We start from the raw sequence: 24,439 nt of genomic DNA on the forward strand, positions 1-24,439 counted from the left end.
CTTTCTTAAGGGAATGATGGAAACTTTATTACAAAAGATGGTAAAGTTGTCAGTGACAGGAAAATCAGGAGGTCAACAGAGGTAAGAGGAGAGGTGTCTAAATGGAAGTGAGAATCAGTAGCTTGCTTGTGAAAATCTAACTGACTTATGTAATTTTTAAAGACCCTCAAAATAAGAATGAGAAATTTAAAAGAAAATAGAAACAACCAAAGAGGTGAGACATACACATTTTGATTGGGGAGGGGGGGTTGTCTAACTACACAATGAGGTCATCCCATCTCCCGGAAGTGACACGTAATCACCTGCTTTGCACTAGCTCCGCCCCTTCCCTCAGAGGTCCCGCCCCTCCACCAGCAGCCGGGAGGGTGTTAGGGGGCGTTTCTCCAGGAGGAAAGCTGTGAGCTGCGACGCTGAGGAAGGGGACCCCAAAACGTCTGGCACTGCCCCCTCCAGGGATCACTTTGGACCGCCTCACTCGGCCCAGCCGGATTCTGAAACGCCGAGGGGTCAACCTGATGGGTTTCGGGGTCAACGGAAGAGGGGAAGGGGAGCCCTGGCGGGGAGAACCCCCCGGTCCCCCGCCCAGCAGCTGAGGCACAGGAGGGCGGCCATCTTGGCCGGGAGGGTAGGGCTGGGGAGCTGCGGGCGCCGTGCGATTGGGGGGCTCGCCCGGAAGTGACGCCAACTACCCGGAAGCGGAGGGGGTTCCCTGGCCCACTCCCCCCTCGTTCGTTTGCTCCCCCGCTTCCTCCCCGCCCCCCTTCCTCTCCATTCGTTTCCCCCCCTCCCCGTTCCCTGCCTTCTTCCCCCCCCCGCCGTCCCTCCCCCCCAACCTCCGGAGCTGGGAAGAGAGTCAAGATGGCGGCGAAATCCGATGGCGGTGGCGTGGGGGTGGGCTTCGCTCAGCTGCACAACCTGGACGAGGCGGTGGGCAGCGGCGGCGAGGAGGACGGGGAGCCCGGGGGAGGCGGCTGCGGCGGCGGCGGCGACGGCAACGAGCCCGGCGAGAGCAGCTCGCTGCACATCTGCCACTGCTGCAACACCTCCTCGTGCTACTGGGGCTGCCGCTCCGCCTGCCTGCGCTCCCTCCTGGGCAGGAAGCCGCGCCGCAGCGCCGCCGCCGACGGGGGGGACCAGCCGCTGCAGCCTCCCGCGGCCCCCGGCGCCGGCCAACCCCCGACGCCCTCGGCCGCGCGGCCGGAGCCGCCGCCGCCGCAGGTGGAGCGGCCGTGGCTCGACTGCCTGTGGATCGTGCTGGCGCTGCTGGTGTTCTTCGGGGACGTGGGCACCGACCTGTGGCTGGCCCTCGACTACTACAGCAAGGGGGACTACGTCTACTTCGGGCTGACCCTCTTCTTCGTGCTGGTGCCGTCGCTGCTGGTGCAGAGCCTGAGCTTCCGCTGGTTCGTGCAGGACTACACGGGCGGCGGGCTGGGCGCCGTGGAGGGGCTCACCAGCCGGGGCCCCCCCATGATGGGGGCCGGCTACGGCTACGGCGCGGCCCGCGGTGCCCCAGGCGTGGGGGTCCCCGCCACGCCGGGGGCGCAGCGCCTGTGCCGCCTCTCCGTGTGGATCTGGCAGTCGGTCATCCACCTGCTGCAGATGGGGCAGGTGTGGAGGTAAGAGCACTGCGGGGTGGGGGCGGGCCGGCCCTGCGGAGGCCCCCTCCGCCCTCCCGGTGCTTCGCGGGGCGGCCCCTCGGACGGGCCCAGCGCGGGGGGCTCGAAGGAGGGACCGGCCGCGCGCCGCCCCTGGCGTTTCCAAAAGACCAGCGTTTGATCTGGATCCCTGGCCACGCCTTTGGCCCGGGGAGGCCGAGACCTGCCGTTGGCCCGTCCTCGTCCCCGCTTCGCACTCGGCGCGGTCCTTGCCCCAGCCCGCCCTCCCCGTCCCCTCTGCAGACCTCCGTTTCCAGGCGCCCCTTTCCCCTGCCTCCCGAGGTAACCAGCTGCGGGCGCCCTGGGCTGCACCCCAGCTCGCGGCCCGGGGGAGCCTTCCCTCCTCCAGCCGCTGCATTCGGGTTTGTTCCCAGGTGAGACATCCTCTTCTCTTCCCCCGTTCTCCCTCTGCAGTGGCCTGCGTGGGGCCCTGTGGAAAAACCCTTGCTGCCGCCTCCGAGCACTCCTGGATTCCACGCCCCTTCCCCCTCCTGCACTCCCAGCCCCTGTGAATGACTCCAAACCACTGCTCTCCCAGAAGGAAAAAAGACTTTTTTTTTTGGTTTGCTGGATTAGACGTGTCCTTTTCTTAGCGACAGGTAAAAATGGGATAAAATGTGATGGGCGCGAGCGTTTGGTGTTAACTCTCACCTCCAGAAAACCAATTAAAGCCACCTGGATACCTATTCTGGGGGAACGATGTTTTTGGTAGCCAGGCCAGTGTGTAAGTGATGTATATTTACCCAAGACCCAAGCTTGGCTTTGCGGCCCTTTCTTGTTTTGTAAATTTTCCGTGTGCCAGTTCAGTCCCTCACAAACCACTTCCAGGTGTTCTTTCTGCCGTGGCCTTCACTCAGTGCCTCACTGGCTAAACAGGAAATGAACCCATTCACACCTGGGTACATCTGTGCCCTCTTACTTAAATTAGCTTGTGTGTATTCTGGAAACAGTGAGTTGTAGGTGAGAATATTTGCAAGAGAAGAAAATCTTACTGAAGATAAATTACACAGGGACAAGCTCTTCAAGTGCATGGCTTCTGTGAGAAGACATTTTGCCTAGGCTGCCCTGACTCCAAGCTTAGTAGATTTTAGGCATTTAGTAGTTCAGGTAACAGATATACCCAGGTTAGCTGAAATAAAGTCTGCTGTCTTTTTAATGGTTTGTCCAGATCTCTATTCGGAATTTATTTAAGTAAAAACGTTTCAGAAAACATGGGATTGAATTAAGTCAAATCATGAGAGTAGATGCAAGAACTTTGTCTTGCTGGGTTTACGTGCAAATTCAGGCTAGGGGAAGTGAGGGTCGTTCCGTAGGCACTGCACCACCCAGAGTTGTTTACTGGCCTTTCTAGGCTGAACCAAACAGCTTTTTCTCTAGCTACATTTGTCTGCAGATAATTTGTTTCCTGCTGATAAGTTTGTAAGAAGTGAGAGAATAAAATAGGAAAAGTGCTGATTAACTTTTAGCTGTTATAAGCATAGCTTGGGGTCAAATAAAATTCTGAACTGTGTTCTAAATTTGAAATCTAAATTCCCAAGAACCCACACACTCAAAGTCATATCGAATCAAAGGTACTGTGTTTGGTATTGGAGATACCTTTTTTTGTGGGGGGGGGGCGGGGGCTGGGGGGTGTTTTCTGGTTAAGATACCAGGCATGAAGCAGGGGAGGGACAAAAAGTATGGGGAAGAGAGATTTTAATATACCGGTAGAATTTAGCAGCATGTACTGGTAGGCTTCTGCTGAACAAGCCGAAGTCAGCTATCTCCATGTGGTAAACTTCTAAGTGTGGGCAATAAAAATGTTGGTGTCAGGTTAAAATTCCTGAGAGAACTGTTTCTGATGGAATCTGTCCTGGACACTTACTAGTAGTAAGCTTTGAGACAGAGTGAAATTGGAGTAGAATAAAATCCCACCTCCATTCACCTAAATGTTAATTGTTTCTGGGCAAAGTGGAAGTCCAGATTTTAGGACAAACTGAAAAGTACATTTAAAATGTCAATTTAGCTTTTGTAGTTGTATGTAGGGTAGTATTTTTTTTTTCTGATCTTAACTTTCCTCTGCAGTGATATAAAGTGCCTGTGACTTTACTGTCTAGTTTTTTTTACATCTTGTTTCAAGATTAGAATATATCTCTAAATATTTCCTAAAGTTAAGTTATTAAAAGACATGCTAATTTTGGTAAGTTATTTCTTCTAACATAGCTATACTTCAGAAGCAGTATTTACTGAGGAAGGATTTTATTAAAAAAAATTTTTTTCCCAGTTAGATGGTTTTGCTTGAAATACTGCAGGAACAAGGTCTGCTGTTTTAATACCTGCTAGCCATGTTGTTTGCGTTGAAATCATTCATATGTAAAAGCTTTAGAGGAATTCTTGTTTTAATCTTTTGGCAAACAATTGCTTGTCAATGTGTATGAACGTACATCATCTCTGTTTTTATTGAAGATCTTTTGGGGTTATAGTTGTTTCCTTAAACATATTTGCTGTGGAAACTTTGCTGTTTCTTATGGTCACATAACATAAAGGTTAAGATCTAATATTTCTATCATTTGGTTTGGGCCGCATCTCTAAGAAAAGATGTCAGTGAAGTTGTACATTGTCAAAACTGATTCTATTAAACCATGAATACTTGTCTCTTTACATTTTTTAATGTAAAATTATTTGATTATAGCTTGGACAAAGCACAACACCTATTTAATAAAACTTAGTTTCCCTTGATATTAAGGTGGGGCCCTTCTGTGCATCTTGCCATTCCTGTGAAGATGGCAAATACTTGACGTCTTTTATCAAATAACTTTACAGAATGTAAGAAAATATTTTTGGCCGGGCTGAAATTGGAGCATGGAAGAATGGTTGTGTGTAGAATGATGTGGCCCCATGAACCTGCTTTGCAGAGCACTAGTGTGTGATTAAGGTCTTTTTCATGCATGCCTTACTCCCACTAATGACTAAACATGTAACAGCCTCTGTACAGCTTGATGTGCTTTATTTTTCAGGTGCTTTTTGTGGGGATAACAGGCATGTGAATCACTTATTCCAGGAGCATGAGTCACATTGGGCTTCACTTTTGTACAATGTGTTGTTAATAAAGAGTGAGAGCATTTTCTTGGAGAGTTTGGCTTTAGGAACAGTGTGATTTAGTTTGCCTATTGCATTGATGTATGCAAGTTTTCCCTTCAGCTATTGTCCTTTCTCTGCTTTTGTGTTACTTTTAGAGGTTGCTTAGTGCATTGTCAGTTCTCTTCAGTCAAGAAGCAACAGTTCTTTGACCAAAATGTCATGGCCACATCATTAATCTCCCATTTAAAGAATGTAGTTTTATGTGTGTGTTTGCACCCTTCTATTTCAGAGTAAAAGGAATTTACTTAACTTCTTTATACGACTTTCCATATTTAAGAGGATGGTCAGTGATTCTTTATCTTGTGAGATGGAATGTGGTAGAGGGTTGTCTTCAGGAGAGTAAAAAGGAAAAGGCATTTTGCATTTTATAATGGCACCATCCAGCTGAGCAGTCTACAGTTCTGTTTTAGCATTGTTTTCTGATTTGAGACTGGTGGAATTTGGATATGCAGCTCTCTACACAATCAGCAGTGAATGTTGCTGGGCTGGTGAAGATGCTTTATTATTTTTTTAATCACTCCCTTGCCCTCCTGTCTGCTTCTCTGTGTAGGGATACTTAGTTTATTATGGGTCTTTGTTCATGTTGACTATTTTAGGATAGTGGTTCTTAGTTCTGGCTGAGAATAGAATCTGTTGCAGCCCTTAAATAGAAAGGCTGAGGCACTGCTGGACCTACTGAAGAAGACTCCCTGGGGAGGACACAAGAAGTTATAGTTTTAGAAGACCCACAGGTGATCACGTGGGAACCCCATGCTTGAGAACTGGATTTCAGGCTTATTCCACTTGGAGAGGAATATTAGATTTGTGTTCTTAATAAATATGATGGCAGAATTGGGAAAGGAATGATGTGGTACCTTGAAGTTTGGCCCCCGGATAATACTGTAACAAAACGACTTTACCTTGGAAGCATGAATGTCTAAAAGTACCTCAGGCTTACTCAAGGGTATGCACTAATGGTACTCCATGTTTTCTGTTTTGTTGTTGTTGTTTTTTTTTTTTTGAGCTCAGGTATTAATCTCATTCTGAAAGAATTTGCAAATTCAAAGCAGTCTTCAATAAATGTAGCCCACTTCTCTTTGCCTTTTATGGGATACAAATAATGTTTATGTTGCGTGTGAAAGGTATAATAATTCTGTTTAATTCTGAAATGATTCTATTAAATAGGCTTGAGGAAACATAACTGGGATTATGAGTGGTGTTGGGATAAGTGAACTGTGATGTCCCTCTAATGCTAAGATTTTGTGGTTTAAAAATGGTAATATTCAATATTTAGATACCTACAAATGAGGAGATTCATTTTTGTGGGGCCAGGGTACCATTGTAGATACATTAATAGATTGTATACTTGTATTTGTGGGGTGTGTGGGTGTGTGGGCAGGGAGAGAGTGTACTTTATATGCTTATTAATGGGTGGGAATCTTATTGTAAAAATAGCTTTTTTTTCTTTTTTCATTTTATCCATAAACTTAATGGAATTCTGGTTAAAAAGAAACTGAGTGGGTGGCCAAGGCAGGCGGATCATGAGGTCAGGAGATCGAGACCATCCTGGCTAACATGGTGAAACCCCGTCTGTACTAAAAAATACAAAAAAAAATTAGCCGGGCGTGATGGCGGGCACCTGTAGTCCCAGCTACTCAGGAGGCCGAGGCAGGAGAATGGCGTGAACCCGGGAGGTGGAGCTTGCAGTGAGCCAAGTTCGTGCCGCTGCACTCCAGCCTGGGCGACAGAGCGAGACTCCATCTTAAAAAAAAAAAAAAAAAAAAGAAACTCAATGGGATTTTTCTGAGGGGAAAGTTGAGTAAAATTGATCTGAGAAAAGTATAAATGTGTTTGAGTAGTCAAAAAAACTTTGAAGAATGTTGAGGCTTAACCCGATCAGGAGGTGGATGTGCTATATAATGTGTCGGTAATTAGACCAATGTGTAGAGAAATTAAGCAGATAGTTTGCGAAGGAGAATAAAGAGTCTGTACGTATATTGATATGTTAGTGAGAATTTAGTACGTAGTAAAGGTGGCATTGCTAATCAGTGGATAGAAAAAGAATTATTTGACAAATGATATTAGCAGTTGACTATCCAGTTGGAAAAAAAAATGAATCTCTACCTTAGGTAAACAGAAATGCTAAAAGAATGAAAGGCGTAAACATAAAATGTTAAACTGTAAAGACACTAGGATGATTATTTTTTATAATGTTTCAGTGGGCAAGACCCTTTGGTACCATCAAGGAAAAGAAGGAGCAGATTTAACCACATGGAGTTGCCTCACCTGGTTTCTTCCCTTCTCCCACCTCCCATCTGAAAAATCCAGAAATACATGCTTAGCTGTGAGGGTAAGTGGGTTAAATTGAGACAGAGATACTTCCTCCAGGAGAATGAATAAGAAGAGAACATCTCTGAAGATTTATTTCTTGTTTTTGAGTGAACAGTAACCCTAAAAACTTGACATTTATGGTAAATTTTCAAGGGAAGGGGATGAAAAAATGGCATGCTTTGGAGCGAAATTGCAGCTGGTGATGCAGCATAGTATTTCCAGAAGGATCCAGAAACAAAATATCAAAATCTGTATTGTAAGAAGGCTGGTGCTCCTGAAATCTAGCAGGCAGATGCTTACTAGAAGTCACAAGTTGTTCATTTCTGTTTTCAACATCATTTGATACTATAGACTTATTCATAAGGTCAATTGCCTAGTCAGGCTTATGCAGTGGATAGATTCTGGAATGTTGGAAAGATTCTGTGGGATGCAAAAAGAAACTGTGTCTCTGATGTTGCCATTTTCACCCCAGGATGATTTGCTTTACAACATGCTGTCTGCAAATAAGTTGGTGGTTAAAGTTTTAGTTTACTCCCCATGATGTGCTGTTCATCTAGTTTCTTCTCATCAGAAATTCTGGATTTCTTATTTGCCTCTTAAAAAGTAAAACTTTAAAAAAAATTTATGAAAATATAGCCTCATTTAACAAGTTCATTGACTTTTGACTAATTGCCTAAAGACAATCCACTGCTTACCACTATTGGAGATATTTAAGAAAAGCACAGGACATAGCCTGGTATGAAGGGAATGACTGTTGGAATTAAGAAGTCAGGTTTATCACTCTGCAAGTTACAAACAACCACTGGCCTCAGTTTCCTCATATTTATCAAACAAGGAGTTAAATGGATTGATCTTTAATGTCCCTTCAATGTAAAAAAGTTCATTATGCTACAGGTATTTGTGCTTTGAAAATAGCTTTAAAGAGGGAATTTCAGATTCTGGTTTGATCAGTTAAACTATTTTTAAAGCAAGTGTATATGTCTCCTAGGTGCTGATTCGGAGTAGAGTTCTAAGTCCTGCCATGGATTGTTTTGACTTATTAAACAAATTCTCATTTTGAGTCACCTACCTATAGGGACATTTTGGAGATCTCATTAGTTAATGTTAAAATTTATGGCAGACTAAACCTACTGAGAAACTTGTGCTGACTTTATCAGCTAATTTTGTGAATTTGCAATTTCAGCTAAAATTAGACTATATTTTTCAGTAGTCTTTTTTTGTAATCTGTTTTAAATTTTTAGTGGTAGATTAAGCTAAAGCAATATATGCATATCTGTTTAAGCCATGTATTTTGGAGGTTTTTCTTAATTGTTTACCAAGGTTAATTTCTTTTGGGGGGGGGTCAGAACCTTAAAATTACCTGCTATAATTTGTTGTTTGAGATGTGTTCTTTAACTTTGAAAAGTTAGTGTTTGTAAAAAAAAATTTTTTTTAGTGATACCATCATGTCACTTGAGCTCTTTTAGGAAATAATTCTGTTAAGTGAATTTTTTTGTTTGTTTACATTAAGGTATAAGTTCTCTTTTGGCACTAGTCGAATTTTTAGGAAAGATGAAATTTGCTAAGAGAATTCAGTGGATATTGTTACAGTGACATTAATATAGTTCTACATAAAATTCAATATTAGATTTTTCATTTCCGTATTTCTAATGTGGGTAGATCTTGGTATATTGTATTATTTTAATATAGCTCAAAACATACTACAGCACAGATTTTATGGTGTGGTACAGATTGCTAACAAAAAATTTCTTCTCATTGATCTCTTTTACCTTGAAATATTAAACAAGTGGTTTAAAAAATTTTTGTTTTGAATGGAGTGTTTTTGTCTTCTTAGTTTAAATGAGGAAGCAATTTCTGTTTTATCTTGGTCACTGATTTAGAGCATGGACTGAGCTCATCATTCATTTCTAGGAAGAAATTAGAATATTCATTTCACAGAGAGCTACATATTGTTTTCTTCACAACCTTCTTGGAGGAAAGGTAGGGTTGATAATTATGGTTTGCCCTGGCCACATGCTTTCACTCATGGGTAGGTGAGCTGAAACATTCATATCACCATGATGCTTCCTTTTCTTTCCGTCTTAAATACACAGGACAAATGAAAGGCAGCAGATTTGAGGAAGGCGCCAAACCCATGGCTTGGGAAGCTTGCCAGAAAAGTTGAGCAGGCAGGGCAATCCAGAACTCAGGCCCCTCCAGAGGGCAGGTGCCTGACTTTCTTACTTCAGCTGTGTTTCTTCAAGTGTGGTAGAGACTCCTGTGTTAGGAGAGCCCACGGGGCCATTAACATGCGGATTCCAGGCCTTACTACAGACTCCAGGATCAGAGCCTCAGGGAGTTGGGCCAGGGAGTGTGTATTTTTGCTCAGTTTTTATTATTGAAGCTTTGAAGCACACAGGAAAATAGAGCAGTATAATGAACACCTGTTACCATTCACTTGGCTTCAGTAATTTTTTTTTTAAGAAACAGATTCTCACTGTCTTTCCCAGGCTGGAGTGCAGTGGCGTGAGCATAGCTCCCTGCAGCCTTGAACTTCTAGGCTCAAGCAGTTCCCTTGCCTCTGCCTCCTGAGTAGCTGGGGCTTAAGGTGTGTGCCACCACACCTTGCTCGTTCAGAAAGATTTTTGTAGGCCAGGCGCTGTGGCTCACGTCTGTAATCCCAGCACTTTGGGAGGCTGAGGTGGATGGATCATGAGGTCAGGAGATCGAGACCATCCTGGCTAGCATGGTGTCTCTATTAAAAATACAAAAATTAGCCAGGCGTGGTGGCACGCGCCTGTAGTCCCAGCTACTCAGGAGGCTGAGGCAGCAGAATCGCTTGAACCCGGGGGGCGGAGGTTGCAGTGAGCCCAGATCGTGCCACTGCACTGCAGCCTCAATGACAGAGCGAGACTCATCTCACAAAAAAAAAAAAATTTTTTTTTGTAGAGATGGGGTCTTGCTATATTGCCCAGGCTGGTTTTGAACTCTTGGCCTCGATCAGTCCTCCTGCCTTGTCCTCCCAAGGATTATAGGCGTGAGTCGCTGTGCCCGGCCAGTGGTTAATATAGATATATTTATCTGTACATGTGTGTATTTAACACATATCCTATCCTGATGTTGCACCTCTAAATACTTCACCTCAAATATGAAATGTTTAGAATAATTCTACAAAGCTACAATATCATCATTGCACCTAAGAAAATTAAGAGTATTTCCATAATTATCTTTAATTCTGTAAAGTCATCTAATAGCTGCTTTGTACTCAGATTTGCCTAGTTGTTGTCCCCAGCAAATTTGCTTGTGGGACTTAATAAAACAGGGACTTAATAAAAATTTATGAATTACATTGCTGTTTCTTTAGAATAGTCCCTCTCTGTTTTTTTTTTTTTTTTCTCATGACATTGACTTTTTTCCAGGGTCCAGTCCAGTTCTCTTGTCTGCTCATATTTTGCGTTGCCTGAGTGTTTCTTGCACGTGTTGTTTGCACTCTGTATTTCTAGTAAACTTGAAGTTGCATCTAGGGGCTTAATTACATTCAGGCACAAATTTTTGTCAGAAGTACTGCTTTCTTCATTTTGGCATCATATCAGTAGGCGCCCCATACCTGTTTTGTCCCACTATTAGTGATGCTAAGTTTTATCCCTTGGTTAAGGTTGCAACTGCCAGATTTCTTTATATAAAGGTAGTTTTTCCCTTTGCAATCGGTAGGTAACTTGTGGGGTCATATGTTAGCAAAGTGTCAGTGTCTTTTTTCCTAAATACCCTTTACCTTACGGTTTTAGCGTCTGTTGAGAATCCTTGCTGGAATCGATTATTAAGTCGTTATTGGTGGTGGGGATATGTGTTTTAAACAGGCTCCCTGGTAATTCTAACCTTTAAGGTTTGAGAGCTACTACTGTCCTATTAATAGAACTAGGAGCTGAGTTATCAGGTCTGTTGAGTGGGTTGCCAGTAAACAGTTAATGAGTTTACGCTTCGTGTTCATTTTAGAGAAACTAAGATAAATAAAGTGCCTCCTAAGGCCCCCTATGTCCTAGTTTAGTTGTTGGAAAGGACATGTGGGTGATACTTGCAGTAAACTTGAGGTGAGCCCTGCTAGTGTGTTACAATGTATGACAAAGATTCAAGGAGAGTGGCGGAGGCATAGAGAAATTACTAAGGACGAAAGGAAACTATTGAATATTCTGTTTATATATATATATATATATTGTCTCACTTAATTTTCACAAGCATTTTGTGCCCATTTTACAGACGAAGAAGTGAGCTTAAAGTGATAAAGTAACCTATGGCACTGGTGGAGGAAACTTTTGAAGCCAGAGCTCACCGAGCTGTGGGCGGGACAGAATTAGTTTGCTTTACTTCTGGGATGTTGTTGTCTGGCTTATTGAAGATGGAGGAATGATATTCTTCAACCCCTGGGGCCTCTTGGTATATAAGCTGAGGTTCTTTGAGACCTCTGATGTCTAGTCTAATGTATTAATATTAAACTCTGCAGAGCTTAGGGTAGGCTTGGAACTCTTGTAGTTGATTGTAACTGCTGATGAATCAAACAGCTGAGTAATATTAATACCTCTGGGTCTGTGTCTTAGGACATAGTGTTCAGTACCTCACTCCATTCTCTTTCTCAGGGTAGATGTACCTTACAACACCATGACTTCCACATTACAGAAAGGAATATGTAGGTTTGGCATACCCCACAGGTCCCATGTAAATACTGCACTCAAATATGTTGGTTCTCTGTTGACCTGTTGGAAACATTGAGAACAGCAGTTGTATCCCAAGGTTATAAAGAAGCTGTTTTCTTTTCTTTATTTTTTTCTTTCTTTCTTTTCTTTTCTTTTTTTTGGGGGGACAGTTTCACTCTTGTTGCCCAGGCTGGAGTGCAATGGCACGATCTCGGCTCACTGCAGCCTCTGCCTCCTGGGTTCAAGTGATTCTTCTGCCTCAGCCTCCCAAGTAGCTGGGATTACAGGCATGAGCCACCATACCTGGCTAATTTTTGTACTTTTAGTAGAGACAGGGTTTCACCATGTTGGTCAGGCTGGTCTCGAACTGCTGACCTCAGGTCATCTGCCCTCCTCGGCCTCCCAAAGTGCTGGGATTAGAGGCGTGAGCCACTGCACCTGTCCAAAGCAGCTATTTTCAAACCTTGGCTGTGCATCAGAATCACTTGAGGAGCCAAATATTTGGGATCTACCATAAGAGACTGTAATCCAAGAGATTTGGGATGGGCCTAAGAATCTATATATTTAAAAAATCTAGGTTTTCAGAAAGTTCCCTAAGCAGTACACAGACAGGGATAAGAAGCATAGTTATACAGGCTGATTTCTACCAATATCTACGAGTTAGTTATCAAGGAGAAGGAGCATATGTTAGAATCTCTTGGGAATTTTTTTTTTTTGCTTTTGTTAAACTTTTTAGCACTAGGCATCTTAGATTTAGAGGGGTGGAGTGGGTAAAAGAAGGTCCGCAGGTGATTCTAATGTATTACCAGTATTTAAACAATCTGAATGGACCTTTTAGCTGGAGTGTCTTGGCAAAAAGTCTGTATTAACCAAAGAGTTGCTGTTGCCATATACTATGCCTGGATTTAGAATGCCATATACTATGCCTGGATTTAGAATGCAGGAAAGACATTTAACATTAAAATTATGACATATAATTGAGGATTCCTTTGATCCAAAAGCTTCCTTCTTTGGAAGTTTGAAGTATTTCAAGGTCATTATTATGAACACAGATGATCCCCATTGGTGCTGAGAAGTGCCAGGTTAGAGGCATTTTATTATGCTTGGAAATTGATATTTCAATCCAGTAAATTTTGTGTCTCAAATTTTCAGAAATGTTATATTTGTTGTAATCAGTGCCAAGGATAAGATTCCTAAAAAGAAACTGGTGAGTGAAAGAGGAGACATGACCTAATAGATATTGAGTGTCATTAGAGACAGGAAAGAAGGGAGCAGAGAAGAAAAATGACCTACCTACATTTTGCTTGACAGATTCATGGGGAGAACAGCCAGGGGAGGGAATTAGGGGGAGTTGGATGGTGTTTGCTGGTAAGATACTAGTGCGGCACATTAGCAAGCATCCCTGCATCTATGCACACTCAAATACCTTCCCTTTGCACTCCACCTAGAAATGTACATGGGAATGGTGCGAAAATCCGAGAACCTTGTAATGGAGAAGCTCAGGGCCAGAAATCCTTAGAGAGGCTAGGCTGGCAGAGGTGGGGCCTGGAGTCTGTGGACTTGCACAGGGCAGGGAGGGTTAGATGCTCTGCTCATTAGTGATTCCGCATCAAAATGAGCAGAACTCCAAATGTGTCATTTTGTTTGGTCATAAGGAAGACAGCTTTTGAGTAGTAAACTGAAGAGTTATAAATCACCCTACACTGTACATTTAAAAGATGCCACTTTGCCTTCAAAGCTGAAGAAAACTCTGAAGGAAAAGATGATGTCTTCCAAAAAGGATTTCTGTGTTCAAAGTTTAAGCAATCAAGTGGTTTTGGTTGGGCCTAGAGGGTGATGGTATATATGGCTGTGGGTTGGAAGGAAAGAGAAAGTACAATAAAGGACCCATTACTCAGTTTGCAGATGAAACAAAAGTTGTCAAAACGAAGCTGAAGTTAGAGACAATCACATGATGAGTTTGTAAAAACAGAATTTGCATGTGTTTGTAGCATTTGTGGACTGTGTTTGGGGCGTCCACTATTTGATAGGAACTGCATACTAATTTTTAGGTAGTTTCTGAGCTGTAATGTGGGAAAGGGTTGATGTGTACCCTAGCAGGCCTTTGTGATTAAATGTGATATGTGTCAGGCTTGTTACCTGATTTTGGATGGGGCCTGATGAGGTTGGAGTGTATTTTTTTGCTTATTGCTTGGCATTTCAGCGCACTATCTCAATTAGTGATGGGCTCATATCTACTGTAATGTGATACACACATTCCTGAAAAACCTCTCATTCTGCAAAATCATACACTAAAAATAACAGGGCTGTAGAAAAAAAAATAGGATTAAGGCCAGACTACTTAAAACTATGTAACTTTGTAAGTGGAACTTTAACAAAAGCAACGACAGTTGAAGTAAAAATACAGGGAGGCTTAACTCTTCCTTGACACTTGCACTCAGCATTATACCCAGATGATTGTAGGCCTTATTTTATCCTGGGACATGTTTATCCTGGGTTATGTAGATTCATTCTTGGAGATGTTAGTTTATTCTGGAGGCCAGTTTCGCCAGAATTAAAGCTCTGCTTCAGAGTGTAGCCTTCATGTGCCCCCACACCATCATTGGGTGATGGAGAGCCCAGCAGATACTGAGGTACTAAACCAGCCACCCCCATGCCCACTGCTTGCACAAAAGGAAGATGCTTTGATATGATTGATTTTTCTTAGGGTTGTTTTCTTTTTTGTTTTTTTCTAAGTCTTTCTCATTATTTGTGAAAAAATCTTGGCCCTCAATAGCTTCAAAACATTAACATGCTGGGAAGAATTGCCCATGAACCAACACTCCTTCTCCATGATAATGTTGTCATTCTCATTTTGCCAGTCATGTGGGAAGGAATCCATGTCCCAGAGACATGTGTTGCGGCAGTTCCGACATGTTTTTGAATCAGCGATGGTGTCAAGATGCAGCTTTTGAGAATGTCAAGTTTCAGTTGCATTGGGAAGTTCTTGTTTGGGAGATATCCTATAGTGTTTCAAGGTTAAGTGACATTTCTTAACCTTTCTTATGCTTTGTTGGCCCTTGTCTACAATAAAGAACTGAAGTGGAGCTATTTTTGTCCACTTTTACATTCTGCCTCTAAAACCTAGCCATAGGCTGGGATGCTATAATTTCTCAATGCAGCATTGGTATTTGAACAACACACATGAAGCAGGAATGGTTTTACATTTTGATTCATTTGAAATGTGGTTATAGTGAGGTTTTAAATAAATCATCTGAGCTACAGTAAACAAAAAAAGAGCAACAGTAGCCAGTTGTCAAGGAAAAGACTGATGGGCAGAATAAACAGACTGCTTTCTGCAGTCTAAACAATCTGTTTTCATGATTTTTTTTTCTCTTTCTTTTTGAAGGGTGATTGGGAGAACTTCCAAATTAAGTAGAAGTTAGTTAAATATGAGAGGCAGTAAATCCACAATGCATATGTTAGTGATTATTACAGCGTGTTTTCTCAATAGCTCTAATAACAAAAATGTCAGTGACTGAACACAATAGAACAGTATTGTTTATCATGGGGTGGTATGGCTGGTGGTGGCTTCGACATCCTCAGGGCTCAACACCTCAGCATTCAGTCAGAGAAAGGAAAGAAACTATAGAGAAAGTACAACTGTTTCTTAAAAACTCTAGCTTGGGCCAGACATGGTGTCTCATGCCTGTAATCTCACCACTTTGGAAGGCCAAGGTGGGAGGATCACTTGAGCCCAGGAGTTTGAGACCAACCTGGGCAATGTAGGCAGACCCTGTCTCTACAAAAATTAAAAATAGATAAGCTGGATGTGGTGTGGCACACCTGTGGTTCCCAGCTAGTTGGGAGGCTGAGATGGGAAGACTACTTGAGCCCAGGAGGTTGAGGCTGCAGGGGGCTGTGATTGTGCCACTGCAGTATGGATAACAGAGCAAGACTCTCTCTCTCTCTCTGTCTCTCAAAGCCCTGGTTTGAAGTGAAGTGGAACACATCACTTCCACTCACGTGCCATTGTGAAGAACTAGCCGTGGACCATACCTAGATCAAGGGCGGCTGGGCAACACCTTTACATCACAGGAGAGGGAGCCTGCATTTTGGTGGATAGAGACTCAAAGAATTCTGTGTAGATCAGGTGCCCTCCAGATTAAAGTGGGATGGGGATGGGGGGGCATGAATGTGTCTATGTGTGTATATATATAAAAAAATGCTATTGATTGCAGAGTACAAGAGACAATTTCCCTTTAAAACTTTGATTTCTGTTTTGATCTGGGAGTTGGCAAGCTTCCTCTGTAGAGAAGTATTTTAAGATGTGTAGCCACAGAAGGCCTCTGATGCACAGTCCCCTTGAAAAATATAAAAAGCATTCTTAGTCTGAGGGTCGTACAGAAATAGCCTGAGCCCTGTTTCATTGATCAGCTCAAACAGGTAACTATTTAAATTAGCTTTTAAAAATACTTGTGAAGTTTAATGAAGAGTGAGTCATACTAACTACACTAAACTGTCTTGAAGCTATACAACTGGAGTTTTAAATAATTTTTCTTTAGATGAGATTTCCTTCAGGTAAAAATGGCCTTCATGGACTCAATGAAAAGTATTGTAGCCCTGTGCCCAAGACTCATCAATGTTTCAGGTCTTAAGGAAAAGTTCATCTGGTTGAGGAAAGATTGGATCTTGGTTTGTGAGCACAGCTTATGTACTCTTACAAAATCATGTCCCATCGTTGGAGACTTTATTGGGTGCCATCTCCCAGGAAACTATCCCCAAAAGTGACTACTTGTCATCTGTTGAATATATAGACCACCATATAGATACCTAAAAAATGTGCAAAATTGTACCTACATTTAGAAATTTACTCTAAAACCCTATACAGTAAATCTTCAGCGTCATCAATGAGTTCTTAGAAACTGCAATTTTAAGCGAAACTACGTATATGGAAACCAGTTTTCCCATAGGCTAATTGATAAAAACAAGATTTAAGTTTCTGTGGCATATTTCTGTTGACAAAAACACCACCAAACTTTTAAGTAAAGACCAAAACACTTCTAGCATTAAACATTGAAATAAATGTGAGCCATACCTATATTTAGGAAAGATTAATATGATGTGAGATAATTCTTACCCACTTATGCCACCTGGTCACAGGTGGTCAGAGCCTATCCCAGGAGCTCAGGGCACAAGGCGGGCACCAGCCCTGGATAGGGTGCCATCCCATCACAGGGCACACTCACACTCACACCCCCACCCATGTCCTTAGACTGGGACCAAGTAAATGTATTAATAAACCTAATGTGCCCAGCTTTGTCTGGGAGGAAACCGGAGTACCCAGAGAGAAAAGCCACCAGACAGTGGCCCGGGTTGGGAATGGATTTTTCTTATCAACTGTGTAACTAAATGATGGTCAATGAAACGATGTTATTTGAGGATGTGCTGTATACTAAAATATATGGAATTCTGTTTGGTTTGTGTGTTAGTAACCCCTGGGGATGGATTCAGATGATCTAAAAATTCCTTATTGAGGCTGTGCATGGTGGCGCACGCCTGTGTTCCCAGCACTTTGGGAGGCTGAGGCGGGTTGATTGCGTGAGCCCAGGAGTTTGAGACCAGCCTGGACAACATGGTGAATTCCCGTATCTACAAAAGTGAAAAAAATATATAAAAATTCCTCATAAAGGTGTTAAATATCTAAATATGACTTAAATGTAAAACCAAACCGGAAATGTTTTCATCAAAACAGGTCAGTATGTTTTGTAAGTTCTTATAGAAAACCATAAAATATGTAAAAAACAGAAATCTACCATTCCAGCATTGAAGTTTCTAACAGTCAGCTGTCTTAAAATACCTGTTCAGTTAGTTCCAAGTGTTAAGTTACATTTTCTGACATTCTTAATGGGCTTTTAAAAATTAGGTTACTAATAAATGTAATATAAGTGTGTGTGTGTGTGTGTATATATATATAAAATATGTATTTATTTAGAGGCTATTTAATAATTTAAAAGTTCCTTTCCATAGTATCTCCACCAGTTGAGACTGTACCAGGGGTCTGCATGAGGGCTCTTGTTTCTCCTTAAAAAGCCGAAATCTGTGACCTGTGTGGCTAATAAGTAATTATTATCTTCTCAGACTATTGTACTTGAGAGATTAAACTGCAAATTATAATTAGAATAAAACTATACTCTGAAACCTTTAACAGACTCTGGTGGTAGAGGTCAAACATACACTATGTATGAGATGATTTTTTTGTCTAGCTGATCTTATTAATAGAGTTTTAACACTTCTCATTATATTTGCTTATATTATCTGGTGCCGGCTCAGTCTTGCCCTTACACTGGAATCATCTGTTATAGCCAGGGGATATTATTGCCCAGACTACAGACAGTCCTGACTTGTTGTCATTGTATAAAGCCGTGTCTGAGCATGCTCCAGATAGACACTATTATGTACATTGCTTCCAAAAGTTCATACTACTGCAAATGTTATAACCCTTATCCTGTGTTTAGACCCTTATTCCTGAGCCTTTCCACTTCATGAGCCCACTTGGGCAGACTTTCCAAAAACCGTACTTAGGGGCCTTATAGTAATATTAATCAACACAGATCTTAGGACCTCTTTTCAAGATCAAATAAAAAATGAATTGGTTAACCTCACATTGTAGTTTATTTTGACTAGCATAGGTGTAATCTTAAATAATTTTTAAAAATCCAGAAAATAAGCCAGGTGTGCTGGCTCATACCTGTAATCCTGGCACTTTGGGATGCTGAGGTGGGAGGATCACTTGAGGCCGGGAGTTGAAGACCAGCTTGAGCCCAGCGTGGCGGGACCCTATGTCTTCAAAAAGTTTAAAAAAAAAACAAAACTAGCCAGGTGTGGTGGCACATGCCTTTAGTCCCATCTACTTGAGAGGCTAAGGAAGAGAATCACTTGAGCCCAGGACTTTGAGGCTGCAGTGAGCTACACAAGACAATAAGTGCTAACAGGTATGTGGAGAAATTGGAACCCCTGTGCACTGATGATAGGAATATGGAATGGGGCAGCTGCTGTGGAAAGCAATATAATGATTCCTCAAAAAATTAAACATGGAATTACCACATGATCCAGCAATTTCAATTCTGGCTATATATCCAAAAGAAAGGAGATATTTGTACAGCCACGTTCATAGCAGTACTATTCACAGTAACCAAAAGCGGAAGCAACCTAAGCCTTCATCAACACGAGTGAATAAACAAAATGGATACAAGACACATATAAAGGAATATTTCAGCCTCAAAAAAAAGGCAATTCTAACACATGCTGCAGCATGGATGAACCTGGAGGACATTCTGCAAAGTGAAATAAGGCCACCACAAAAGGACAAGCACTATGTGATTCCACTTACAAAAGGGCCCTAGAGGAGTCAAGTTCATAGAGACAGAGAGTAGAAAGGGGGCTGCCAGGGGCTGGGGCGAGGGGAGATGTGGAGTTACTGTTAATATGGCACAGAGTTCCAGTTTTACAAGATAAAAAATTGCAGAAATGACTGATGATGCATTGTGAATATATTTAATGCCACTGAACTGTACGCTTGAAAATGGCTAAGATGGTAAATTTTGTTGTATATACTTTGCCACAATTAAACAAATTTTTACAAATACTCTAGATGTTTTTATTTCTTTCTAGCTCTACTACAACTTGAAACACACAAATGAACGAACAAACAAAATCTTTTTCTCTTCCTCACTTAGGACTGTTGCCCAACTTAAAAAACAAAACCACTGCTAGTGTATCCACACAACCGACCCATCTGAGCTCAAGGCATGCCTCTTATCAGTGTCCTGGCCACACTGACCAGCTGAGGACCAGTCTCAGATGTCACCTAAAAATACTTTAAAACTGATTACTTGCACTTCTACAGCACAGTGTGACCATGAGCAGGTAAAAAGTCCTGGTGTTAATGCACCACAGTGATACCTGTAATAACAGGGTTTAAAAAGACAACCCCAGTCTCATTAAGGCTGAAATTATTCCAATAAAGGACCTGTGTGGTATATTAAGTCAGAAGAGTGCTCTTTCAAATTCCCCGTCCTATGACTTCACCTGTGGTCGTGGGGCTCACCACCACCTTATAGCAAGGTCAACAGCCTGATCCTCACTTTTGGAGCCCAAGTCCCTAGCCCTGCCGTGGACCAGTTAACTTGGGCAAGGTATTTACTCTAAAACCCTATACTGTAAATAGTGTTTATTTTGGTTAGAAAGATTAGGAACAAACTGGGCGCGGTGGCTCATGCCTGTAATCCCAGCACTTTGGGAAGTGGGCGGATCGCTTGAGTCTGGGAGTTCAAGACCAGACTGGGCAACATGGTGAGACAGATTGAGATGGGAGTGTGGCTTGAGCTTGGAAGGCGGAGATTGCAGGGAGCTGAGATCTCGCCACTGCACTCCAACCTGGGCAACAGAGCCAGACCCTGTCTCCAAGAAGAAAAAAAAAAAATCAGGAACAGCTTTGTGGAAGAAGATACTATATCATAGGGTTGTTTTGAATTAAGAATTAATACATGCCAAGTCTCAGAATAGTGCTTGATGCATATAGTTAAGTACGTACTGAATGTTAGATATTAACAGCTTTTTCTACCTGGCTCACTACCTGGCCCACAGTGTTGAAGATTTGACTTGGCATTGATGAGGTTCTTCCTCACCAAATTTTCCTCCTTTATATACCTTATCTATTCCTCTTTCCACATATATAAATATACAAAACAAACCTTGCTTATGTGTTCAAAATATTAATAAATTATCCAAATAAAGGTCTAACAATGTTAAAGCAAGTTACAAATATGTCCCTGTTAAATGTTCTCATTGTGAGTGGAATCAGGAGAAAACTATAGTCGCTTTGTAATCTAGTTATAGGTTGATATATGCTTGTGTAAAAAGGCTATCCATATTCAAGAATAAAATTAGGCAAGCATGTCATCTGAAATACAGTCTGTCTAAAAGTCAAAACATTGTGTAGCACCAAAGAAATCTAAAAATGCTTATATAAGTTTTTAAGAAAAAATTTCATTATGAAATGTCATACATATGTAAGCTTTTGACTGAAAAATGTTCACCACTCTTCCGTTGATGAAGAAAATGTTGAGCATAAATTGTTTATACAACAACCCTTTAAAATCCCCTCACCAAAGACGGACATTAACCAGCCATTTCTCATCTTTTCCAAACAACATTACCAACAAGTCTTAGTGCACTTGTTACTACTGTCAGGTCAAAGACCTTTTTTGGTTCCTCTTCATTCATAGAATACATCCCAAACTTTTAAACAAAAAGTATGAAGCCATGTGGTTCCAGAAGACTTCTAACCCTGTATGTCATTACTGTATTGTGTTTTAGCCCTGACTTTCATAATGAATTGTTACAGCATTTTATTATTTTTATATTTTAGAGACAAGGTCTTGCTCAGTTGCTCAGGCTGTATTGCAGTAACACGATCATAACGCACTGCAGCCTTGAACTCCTGGGCTGATGTGCTCCTCCTCCTTCAGCCTCCCGAGAAGCTGGGACTACAGGTGCAGGCCACCACACCTGGCTAATTTTTGCATTTTTTTTTTTTTGTGGAGATGGGGTCTCGCTGTGTTGCCCAGGCTGGGCTTGAACTCCTGGGCCCAAGCATTCCTCCCACCTGGGCTTTGCAAAGCGCTGGGATTGCAGGTATGAGCCACTGTGCTGGCCAGTCGTGACACCTTTGTATTTCAACCAAATCCTTCTCCTGCCCTGTACTGTTTGTCTCCCTGCTTTTGCACATGCTGTTTCCTTGACTTGTTCTCAACCAGGGATGATTTTGCTTCCTCCACCCTTGCAGGGTATGTGGCATGTCTAGAGACTGGTTGTCACAGCTGGAGGGGTGCTACTGGCATCTAGTTGGTAGAGGCCAAGGGTGGTACTAAACTTACTGTGATACAAGGAGAGGCCCTCACCACAAAGAATTTTTTAGTCCAAACATTCCTTGTGCCATGGTTAAGAAACCTGACCTGGACAGTCCTTTCCCCTGTTCTTTGTTCTGGTTCCAACCATTCTTTATGCTCTCTAGTTACCTCTTCTGTGAAAGCTGGTTCTGATGATTCCATCCAGATAGTCACTTTTGACTTTGAATTTTCCCAGACAAAGCACTTTTGTTACTTAATACCTTTTATTATTTTTATTTTTTTTTTTTTTTGAGACAGGGTCTCACTCTGTTGCCCATGCTGGAGTGCAGTGGTGCTTATCATAGCTCACTGCAACCTCAACCTCCCAGGCTCAAACAATTCTCCCACCTCAGCCTCCCAAGTAGCTGGGACTACAGGTGTGTGCCACCATGCCCAGCTGTTTTTTATTTTTTTATTTTTTGTGAAGATGGGGTCTCGCCATGCTGCCTAGGCTGGTCTTGAACTCCTGGGCTTGAGCAATTCCCCTACCTCGGCCTCCCAAAGTGCTGAGATTACTGGCATGAGCCAGTGTGCTGGGCTACTTTTTTAAAAATCCTGTTTATAATCTGTTTTCTCCCTTGCTAAACTCCTTTAAGGTAGGCTCCGTATTGATTCATCTTTGTCTCCTGCACAGTAATTAATTTGTATATAGTGGAGAGCATTATCTTTCTGGATGAACAAACACAGCATCAAAGTCCTGCAGTGTTGACACCGGGCAGTTGGGCCAAGAGCAACTGAATGATGGTTGGTGAGGACATTGGAAGGTGGAGGAGTCCCCTGATGAAACCTGAGTTGGGCTTCCGATGAGGGGTGGGACTGAAACACTAGTGTTTTGAGGGAGGAGAAACAAGGCTATGTTATGTAACTATAAAGAAATGTACATGTGCACACACACACACGCATATCAGGGAAGTATTTAATTCTGATAGTACCTTGAGAATAGTCTCAGCCAACCTGGAGGGATTGGTGGCTCAGATGGTGGTTTTAATCTCTTGACTTTGAAATGTTAGGTGGACTGAAAGTATGTAGAGGTTTATTTTAATCTGTCTTTTCTGTATGGTGGCTAAAGTCTAGTATTACCCACTAGAAAATTGTCAGTTAACAGTTACCTAAAGGAAGCTACGTGTGTGACATCTGTCCACCTTGCAATGGGTCTTCTAGCTAGATGCTTGTTCTTTTTGGGTGACTATACTCCTTTAGTGCTCAGACAGAACCAAAACCAATCAGAAAATGGATTGAAAGAAGAGGGCTGGGTGCCATGACTCACACTTGTAATACCAGCACTTTGGGAGGCTGATGCGGGAGGATTGCTTGAGGCTGAGAGTTTGAGACCAGCCTGGTAACATGTGAGACCCTAGCTCTCCAAAAAAAAAAAAAGGAAAATTAGCCAGGTGTGGTGGTATATGCCTGTAGTCCTAGCTACTCAGGAGACTGAGGCGGGAAGATTATTTGAGCTTGGGAGACCGAGGCTGCAGTGAGCTGTGATTGTGCCATTGCACTCTACCCTCCAGCCTGGGGGCCTGAATGAGACCCTGTCTCTAAAAAAAAAGAAAAAAGGGAAGAAGAGTTCACTTGATATTTTAGCAGCTAAGTGCTTTGTCATTGCTGTTGTGAGTTGTATATAGAGCCACCATTACCTACCATATGTAAAATTAGAAACTTCCTGTTTGATCCAAGCTTTCTTCCATCCCCCCGACGTACATATATATGTGTGTGTGTGTGTATATATATATTTGTGTGTGTATATATATATATTTGTGTGTGTGTGTGTGTGTATATATATATATATATTTACCTCAGATATTTGGACTTAAAAATTTGGTGTGGTTTTATTAGTGATTTCTCCATGGTTAGGACATTTGGTATCCTTTATTTTGAACCTTGATGTGCATGTACAAAAAGTTCTTTCTGGTTGGAATTCAGGTGGTGCTCTTTCATAGCTGCTTGATGACCAAAGTCACATAAGACTAATGAGATAATTCATTTTTAATACCTTATGTTTTTTGGCCCATTTGTAGTTTTTAAAGTTTCTTACTATTATTGATCCTTGAGGTTGCTACAGGTCCATCCGGAGCTGATTGTCTAGAGTAGACAGATTTGTTGTTGAGAGTGCAAAATGACTAGTTTGACCAGAATGCATATTTGCAGCCAGTTTTCAGTAATTTTACCCTTAGTAGTTTTCATTAAGATAAGCTGTTTCTCCATGGTATGGTTTCTTGCCTCTTCTGCCTGGAGTTTGGAAGGCCTGGCTCCCACCTGGTCACTAGGCCCTGCACTCTTGCTTTCTGTGCTGCGACAATCTCCTGCCTCTAGTTAGTAAACCAGGCGCGATGGGATCCGTGTTTTTGGTTGCAGTGGAGAAGGACCTCAGACTTCAGGCTTTCCATCTCAGAAAGGGGCTCAGGTGGGGCAGGACATTAGCTCACTGTGTGAGTTTTCTCCAGGGACTACCATCACAAAGTAATTGCAGGAACTGGGTGGCGTTAAACAACAGAAATGTATTCTCTCAGAGCCTGAGGCTAGAAGTCTGCAGTCAAGGTGTGAGCAGGGCAGTGCTCCCCTGAGATTCTGAGCAGGACCCTTCCATGCCCCTTCCTAGCTTCTGGGGTGGCAGTCAACCCTTGCCATTCCTGGCTTGCAGTCGTCTAACCTCAGTATCTACCTCTGCAGTCACTGGTGTTTTCCCTCTGCGTGTATGTCCAAATTTTCCTATCCTTCTAAGGAAACCAGTCATGTTGGATTAAGGGCCTTG

General features: G+C 42.4%; 1 protein-coding gene across 1 annotated transcript in view; it reads left to right on the forward strand.

The window, feature by feature from the left end:
- Window positions 1–367: 367 nt before the first annotated feature.
- XKR6 (XK related 6) overlaps window positions 368–24,439 on the forward strand; it is a 304,315-nt gene continuing 280,243 nt past the window's right edge. Inside the window, exon 1 of the mRNA XM_054498087.2 lies at window positions 368–1,619. Coding sequence (XP_054354062.1) covers window positions 859–1,619 — 761 coding nt within the window. The 5' untranslated portion in view covers window positions 368–858. The remainder of the gene's footprint in view (window positions 1,620–24,439) is intronic.

This window comes from Pongo pygmaeus, chromosome 7 (assembly GCF_028885625.2).
Source record: "Pongo pygmaeus isolate AG05252 chromosome 7, NHGRI_mPonPyg2-v2.0_pri, whole genome shotgun sequence".
Lineage (NCBI taxonomy): Eukaryota > Metazoa > Chordata > Mammalia > Primates > Hominidae > Pongo > Pongo pygmaeus.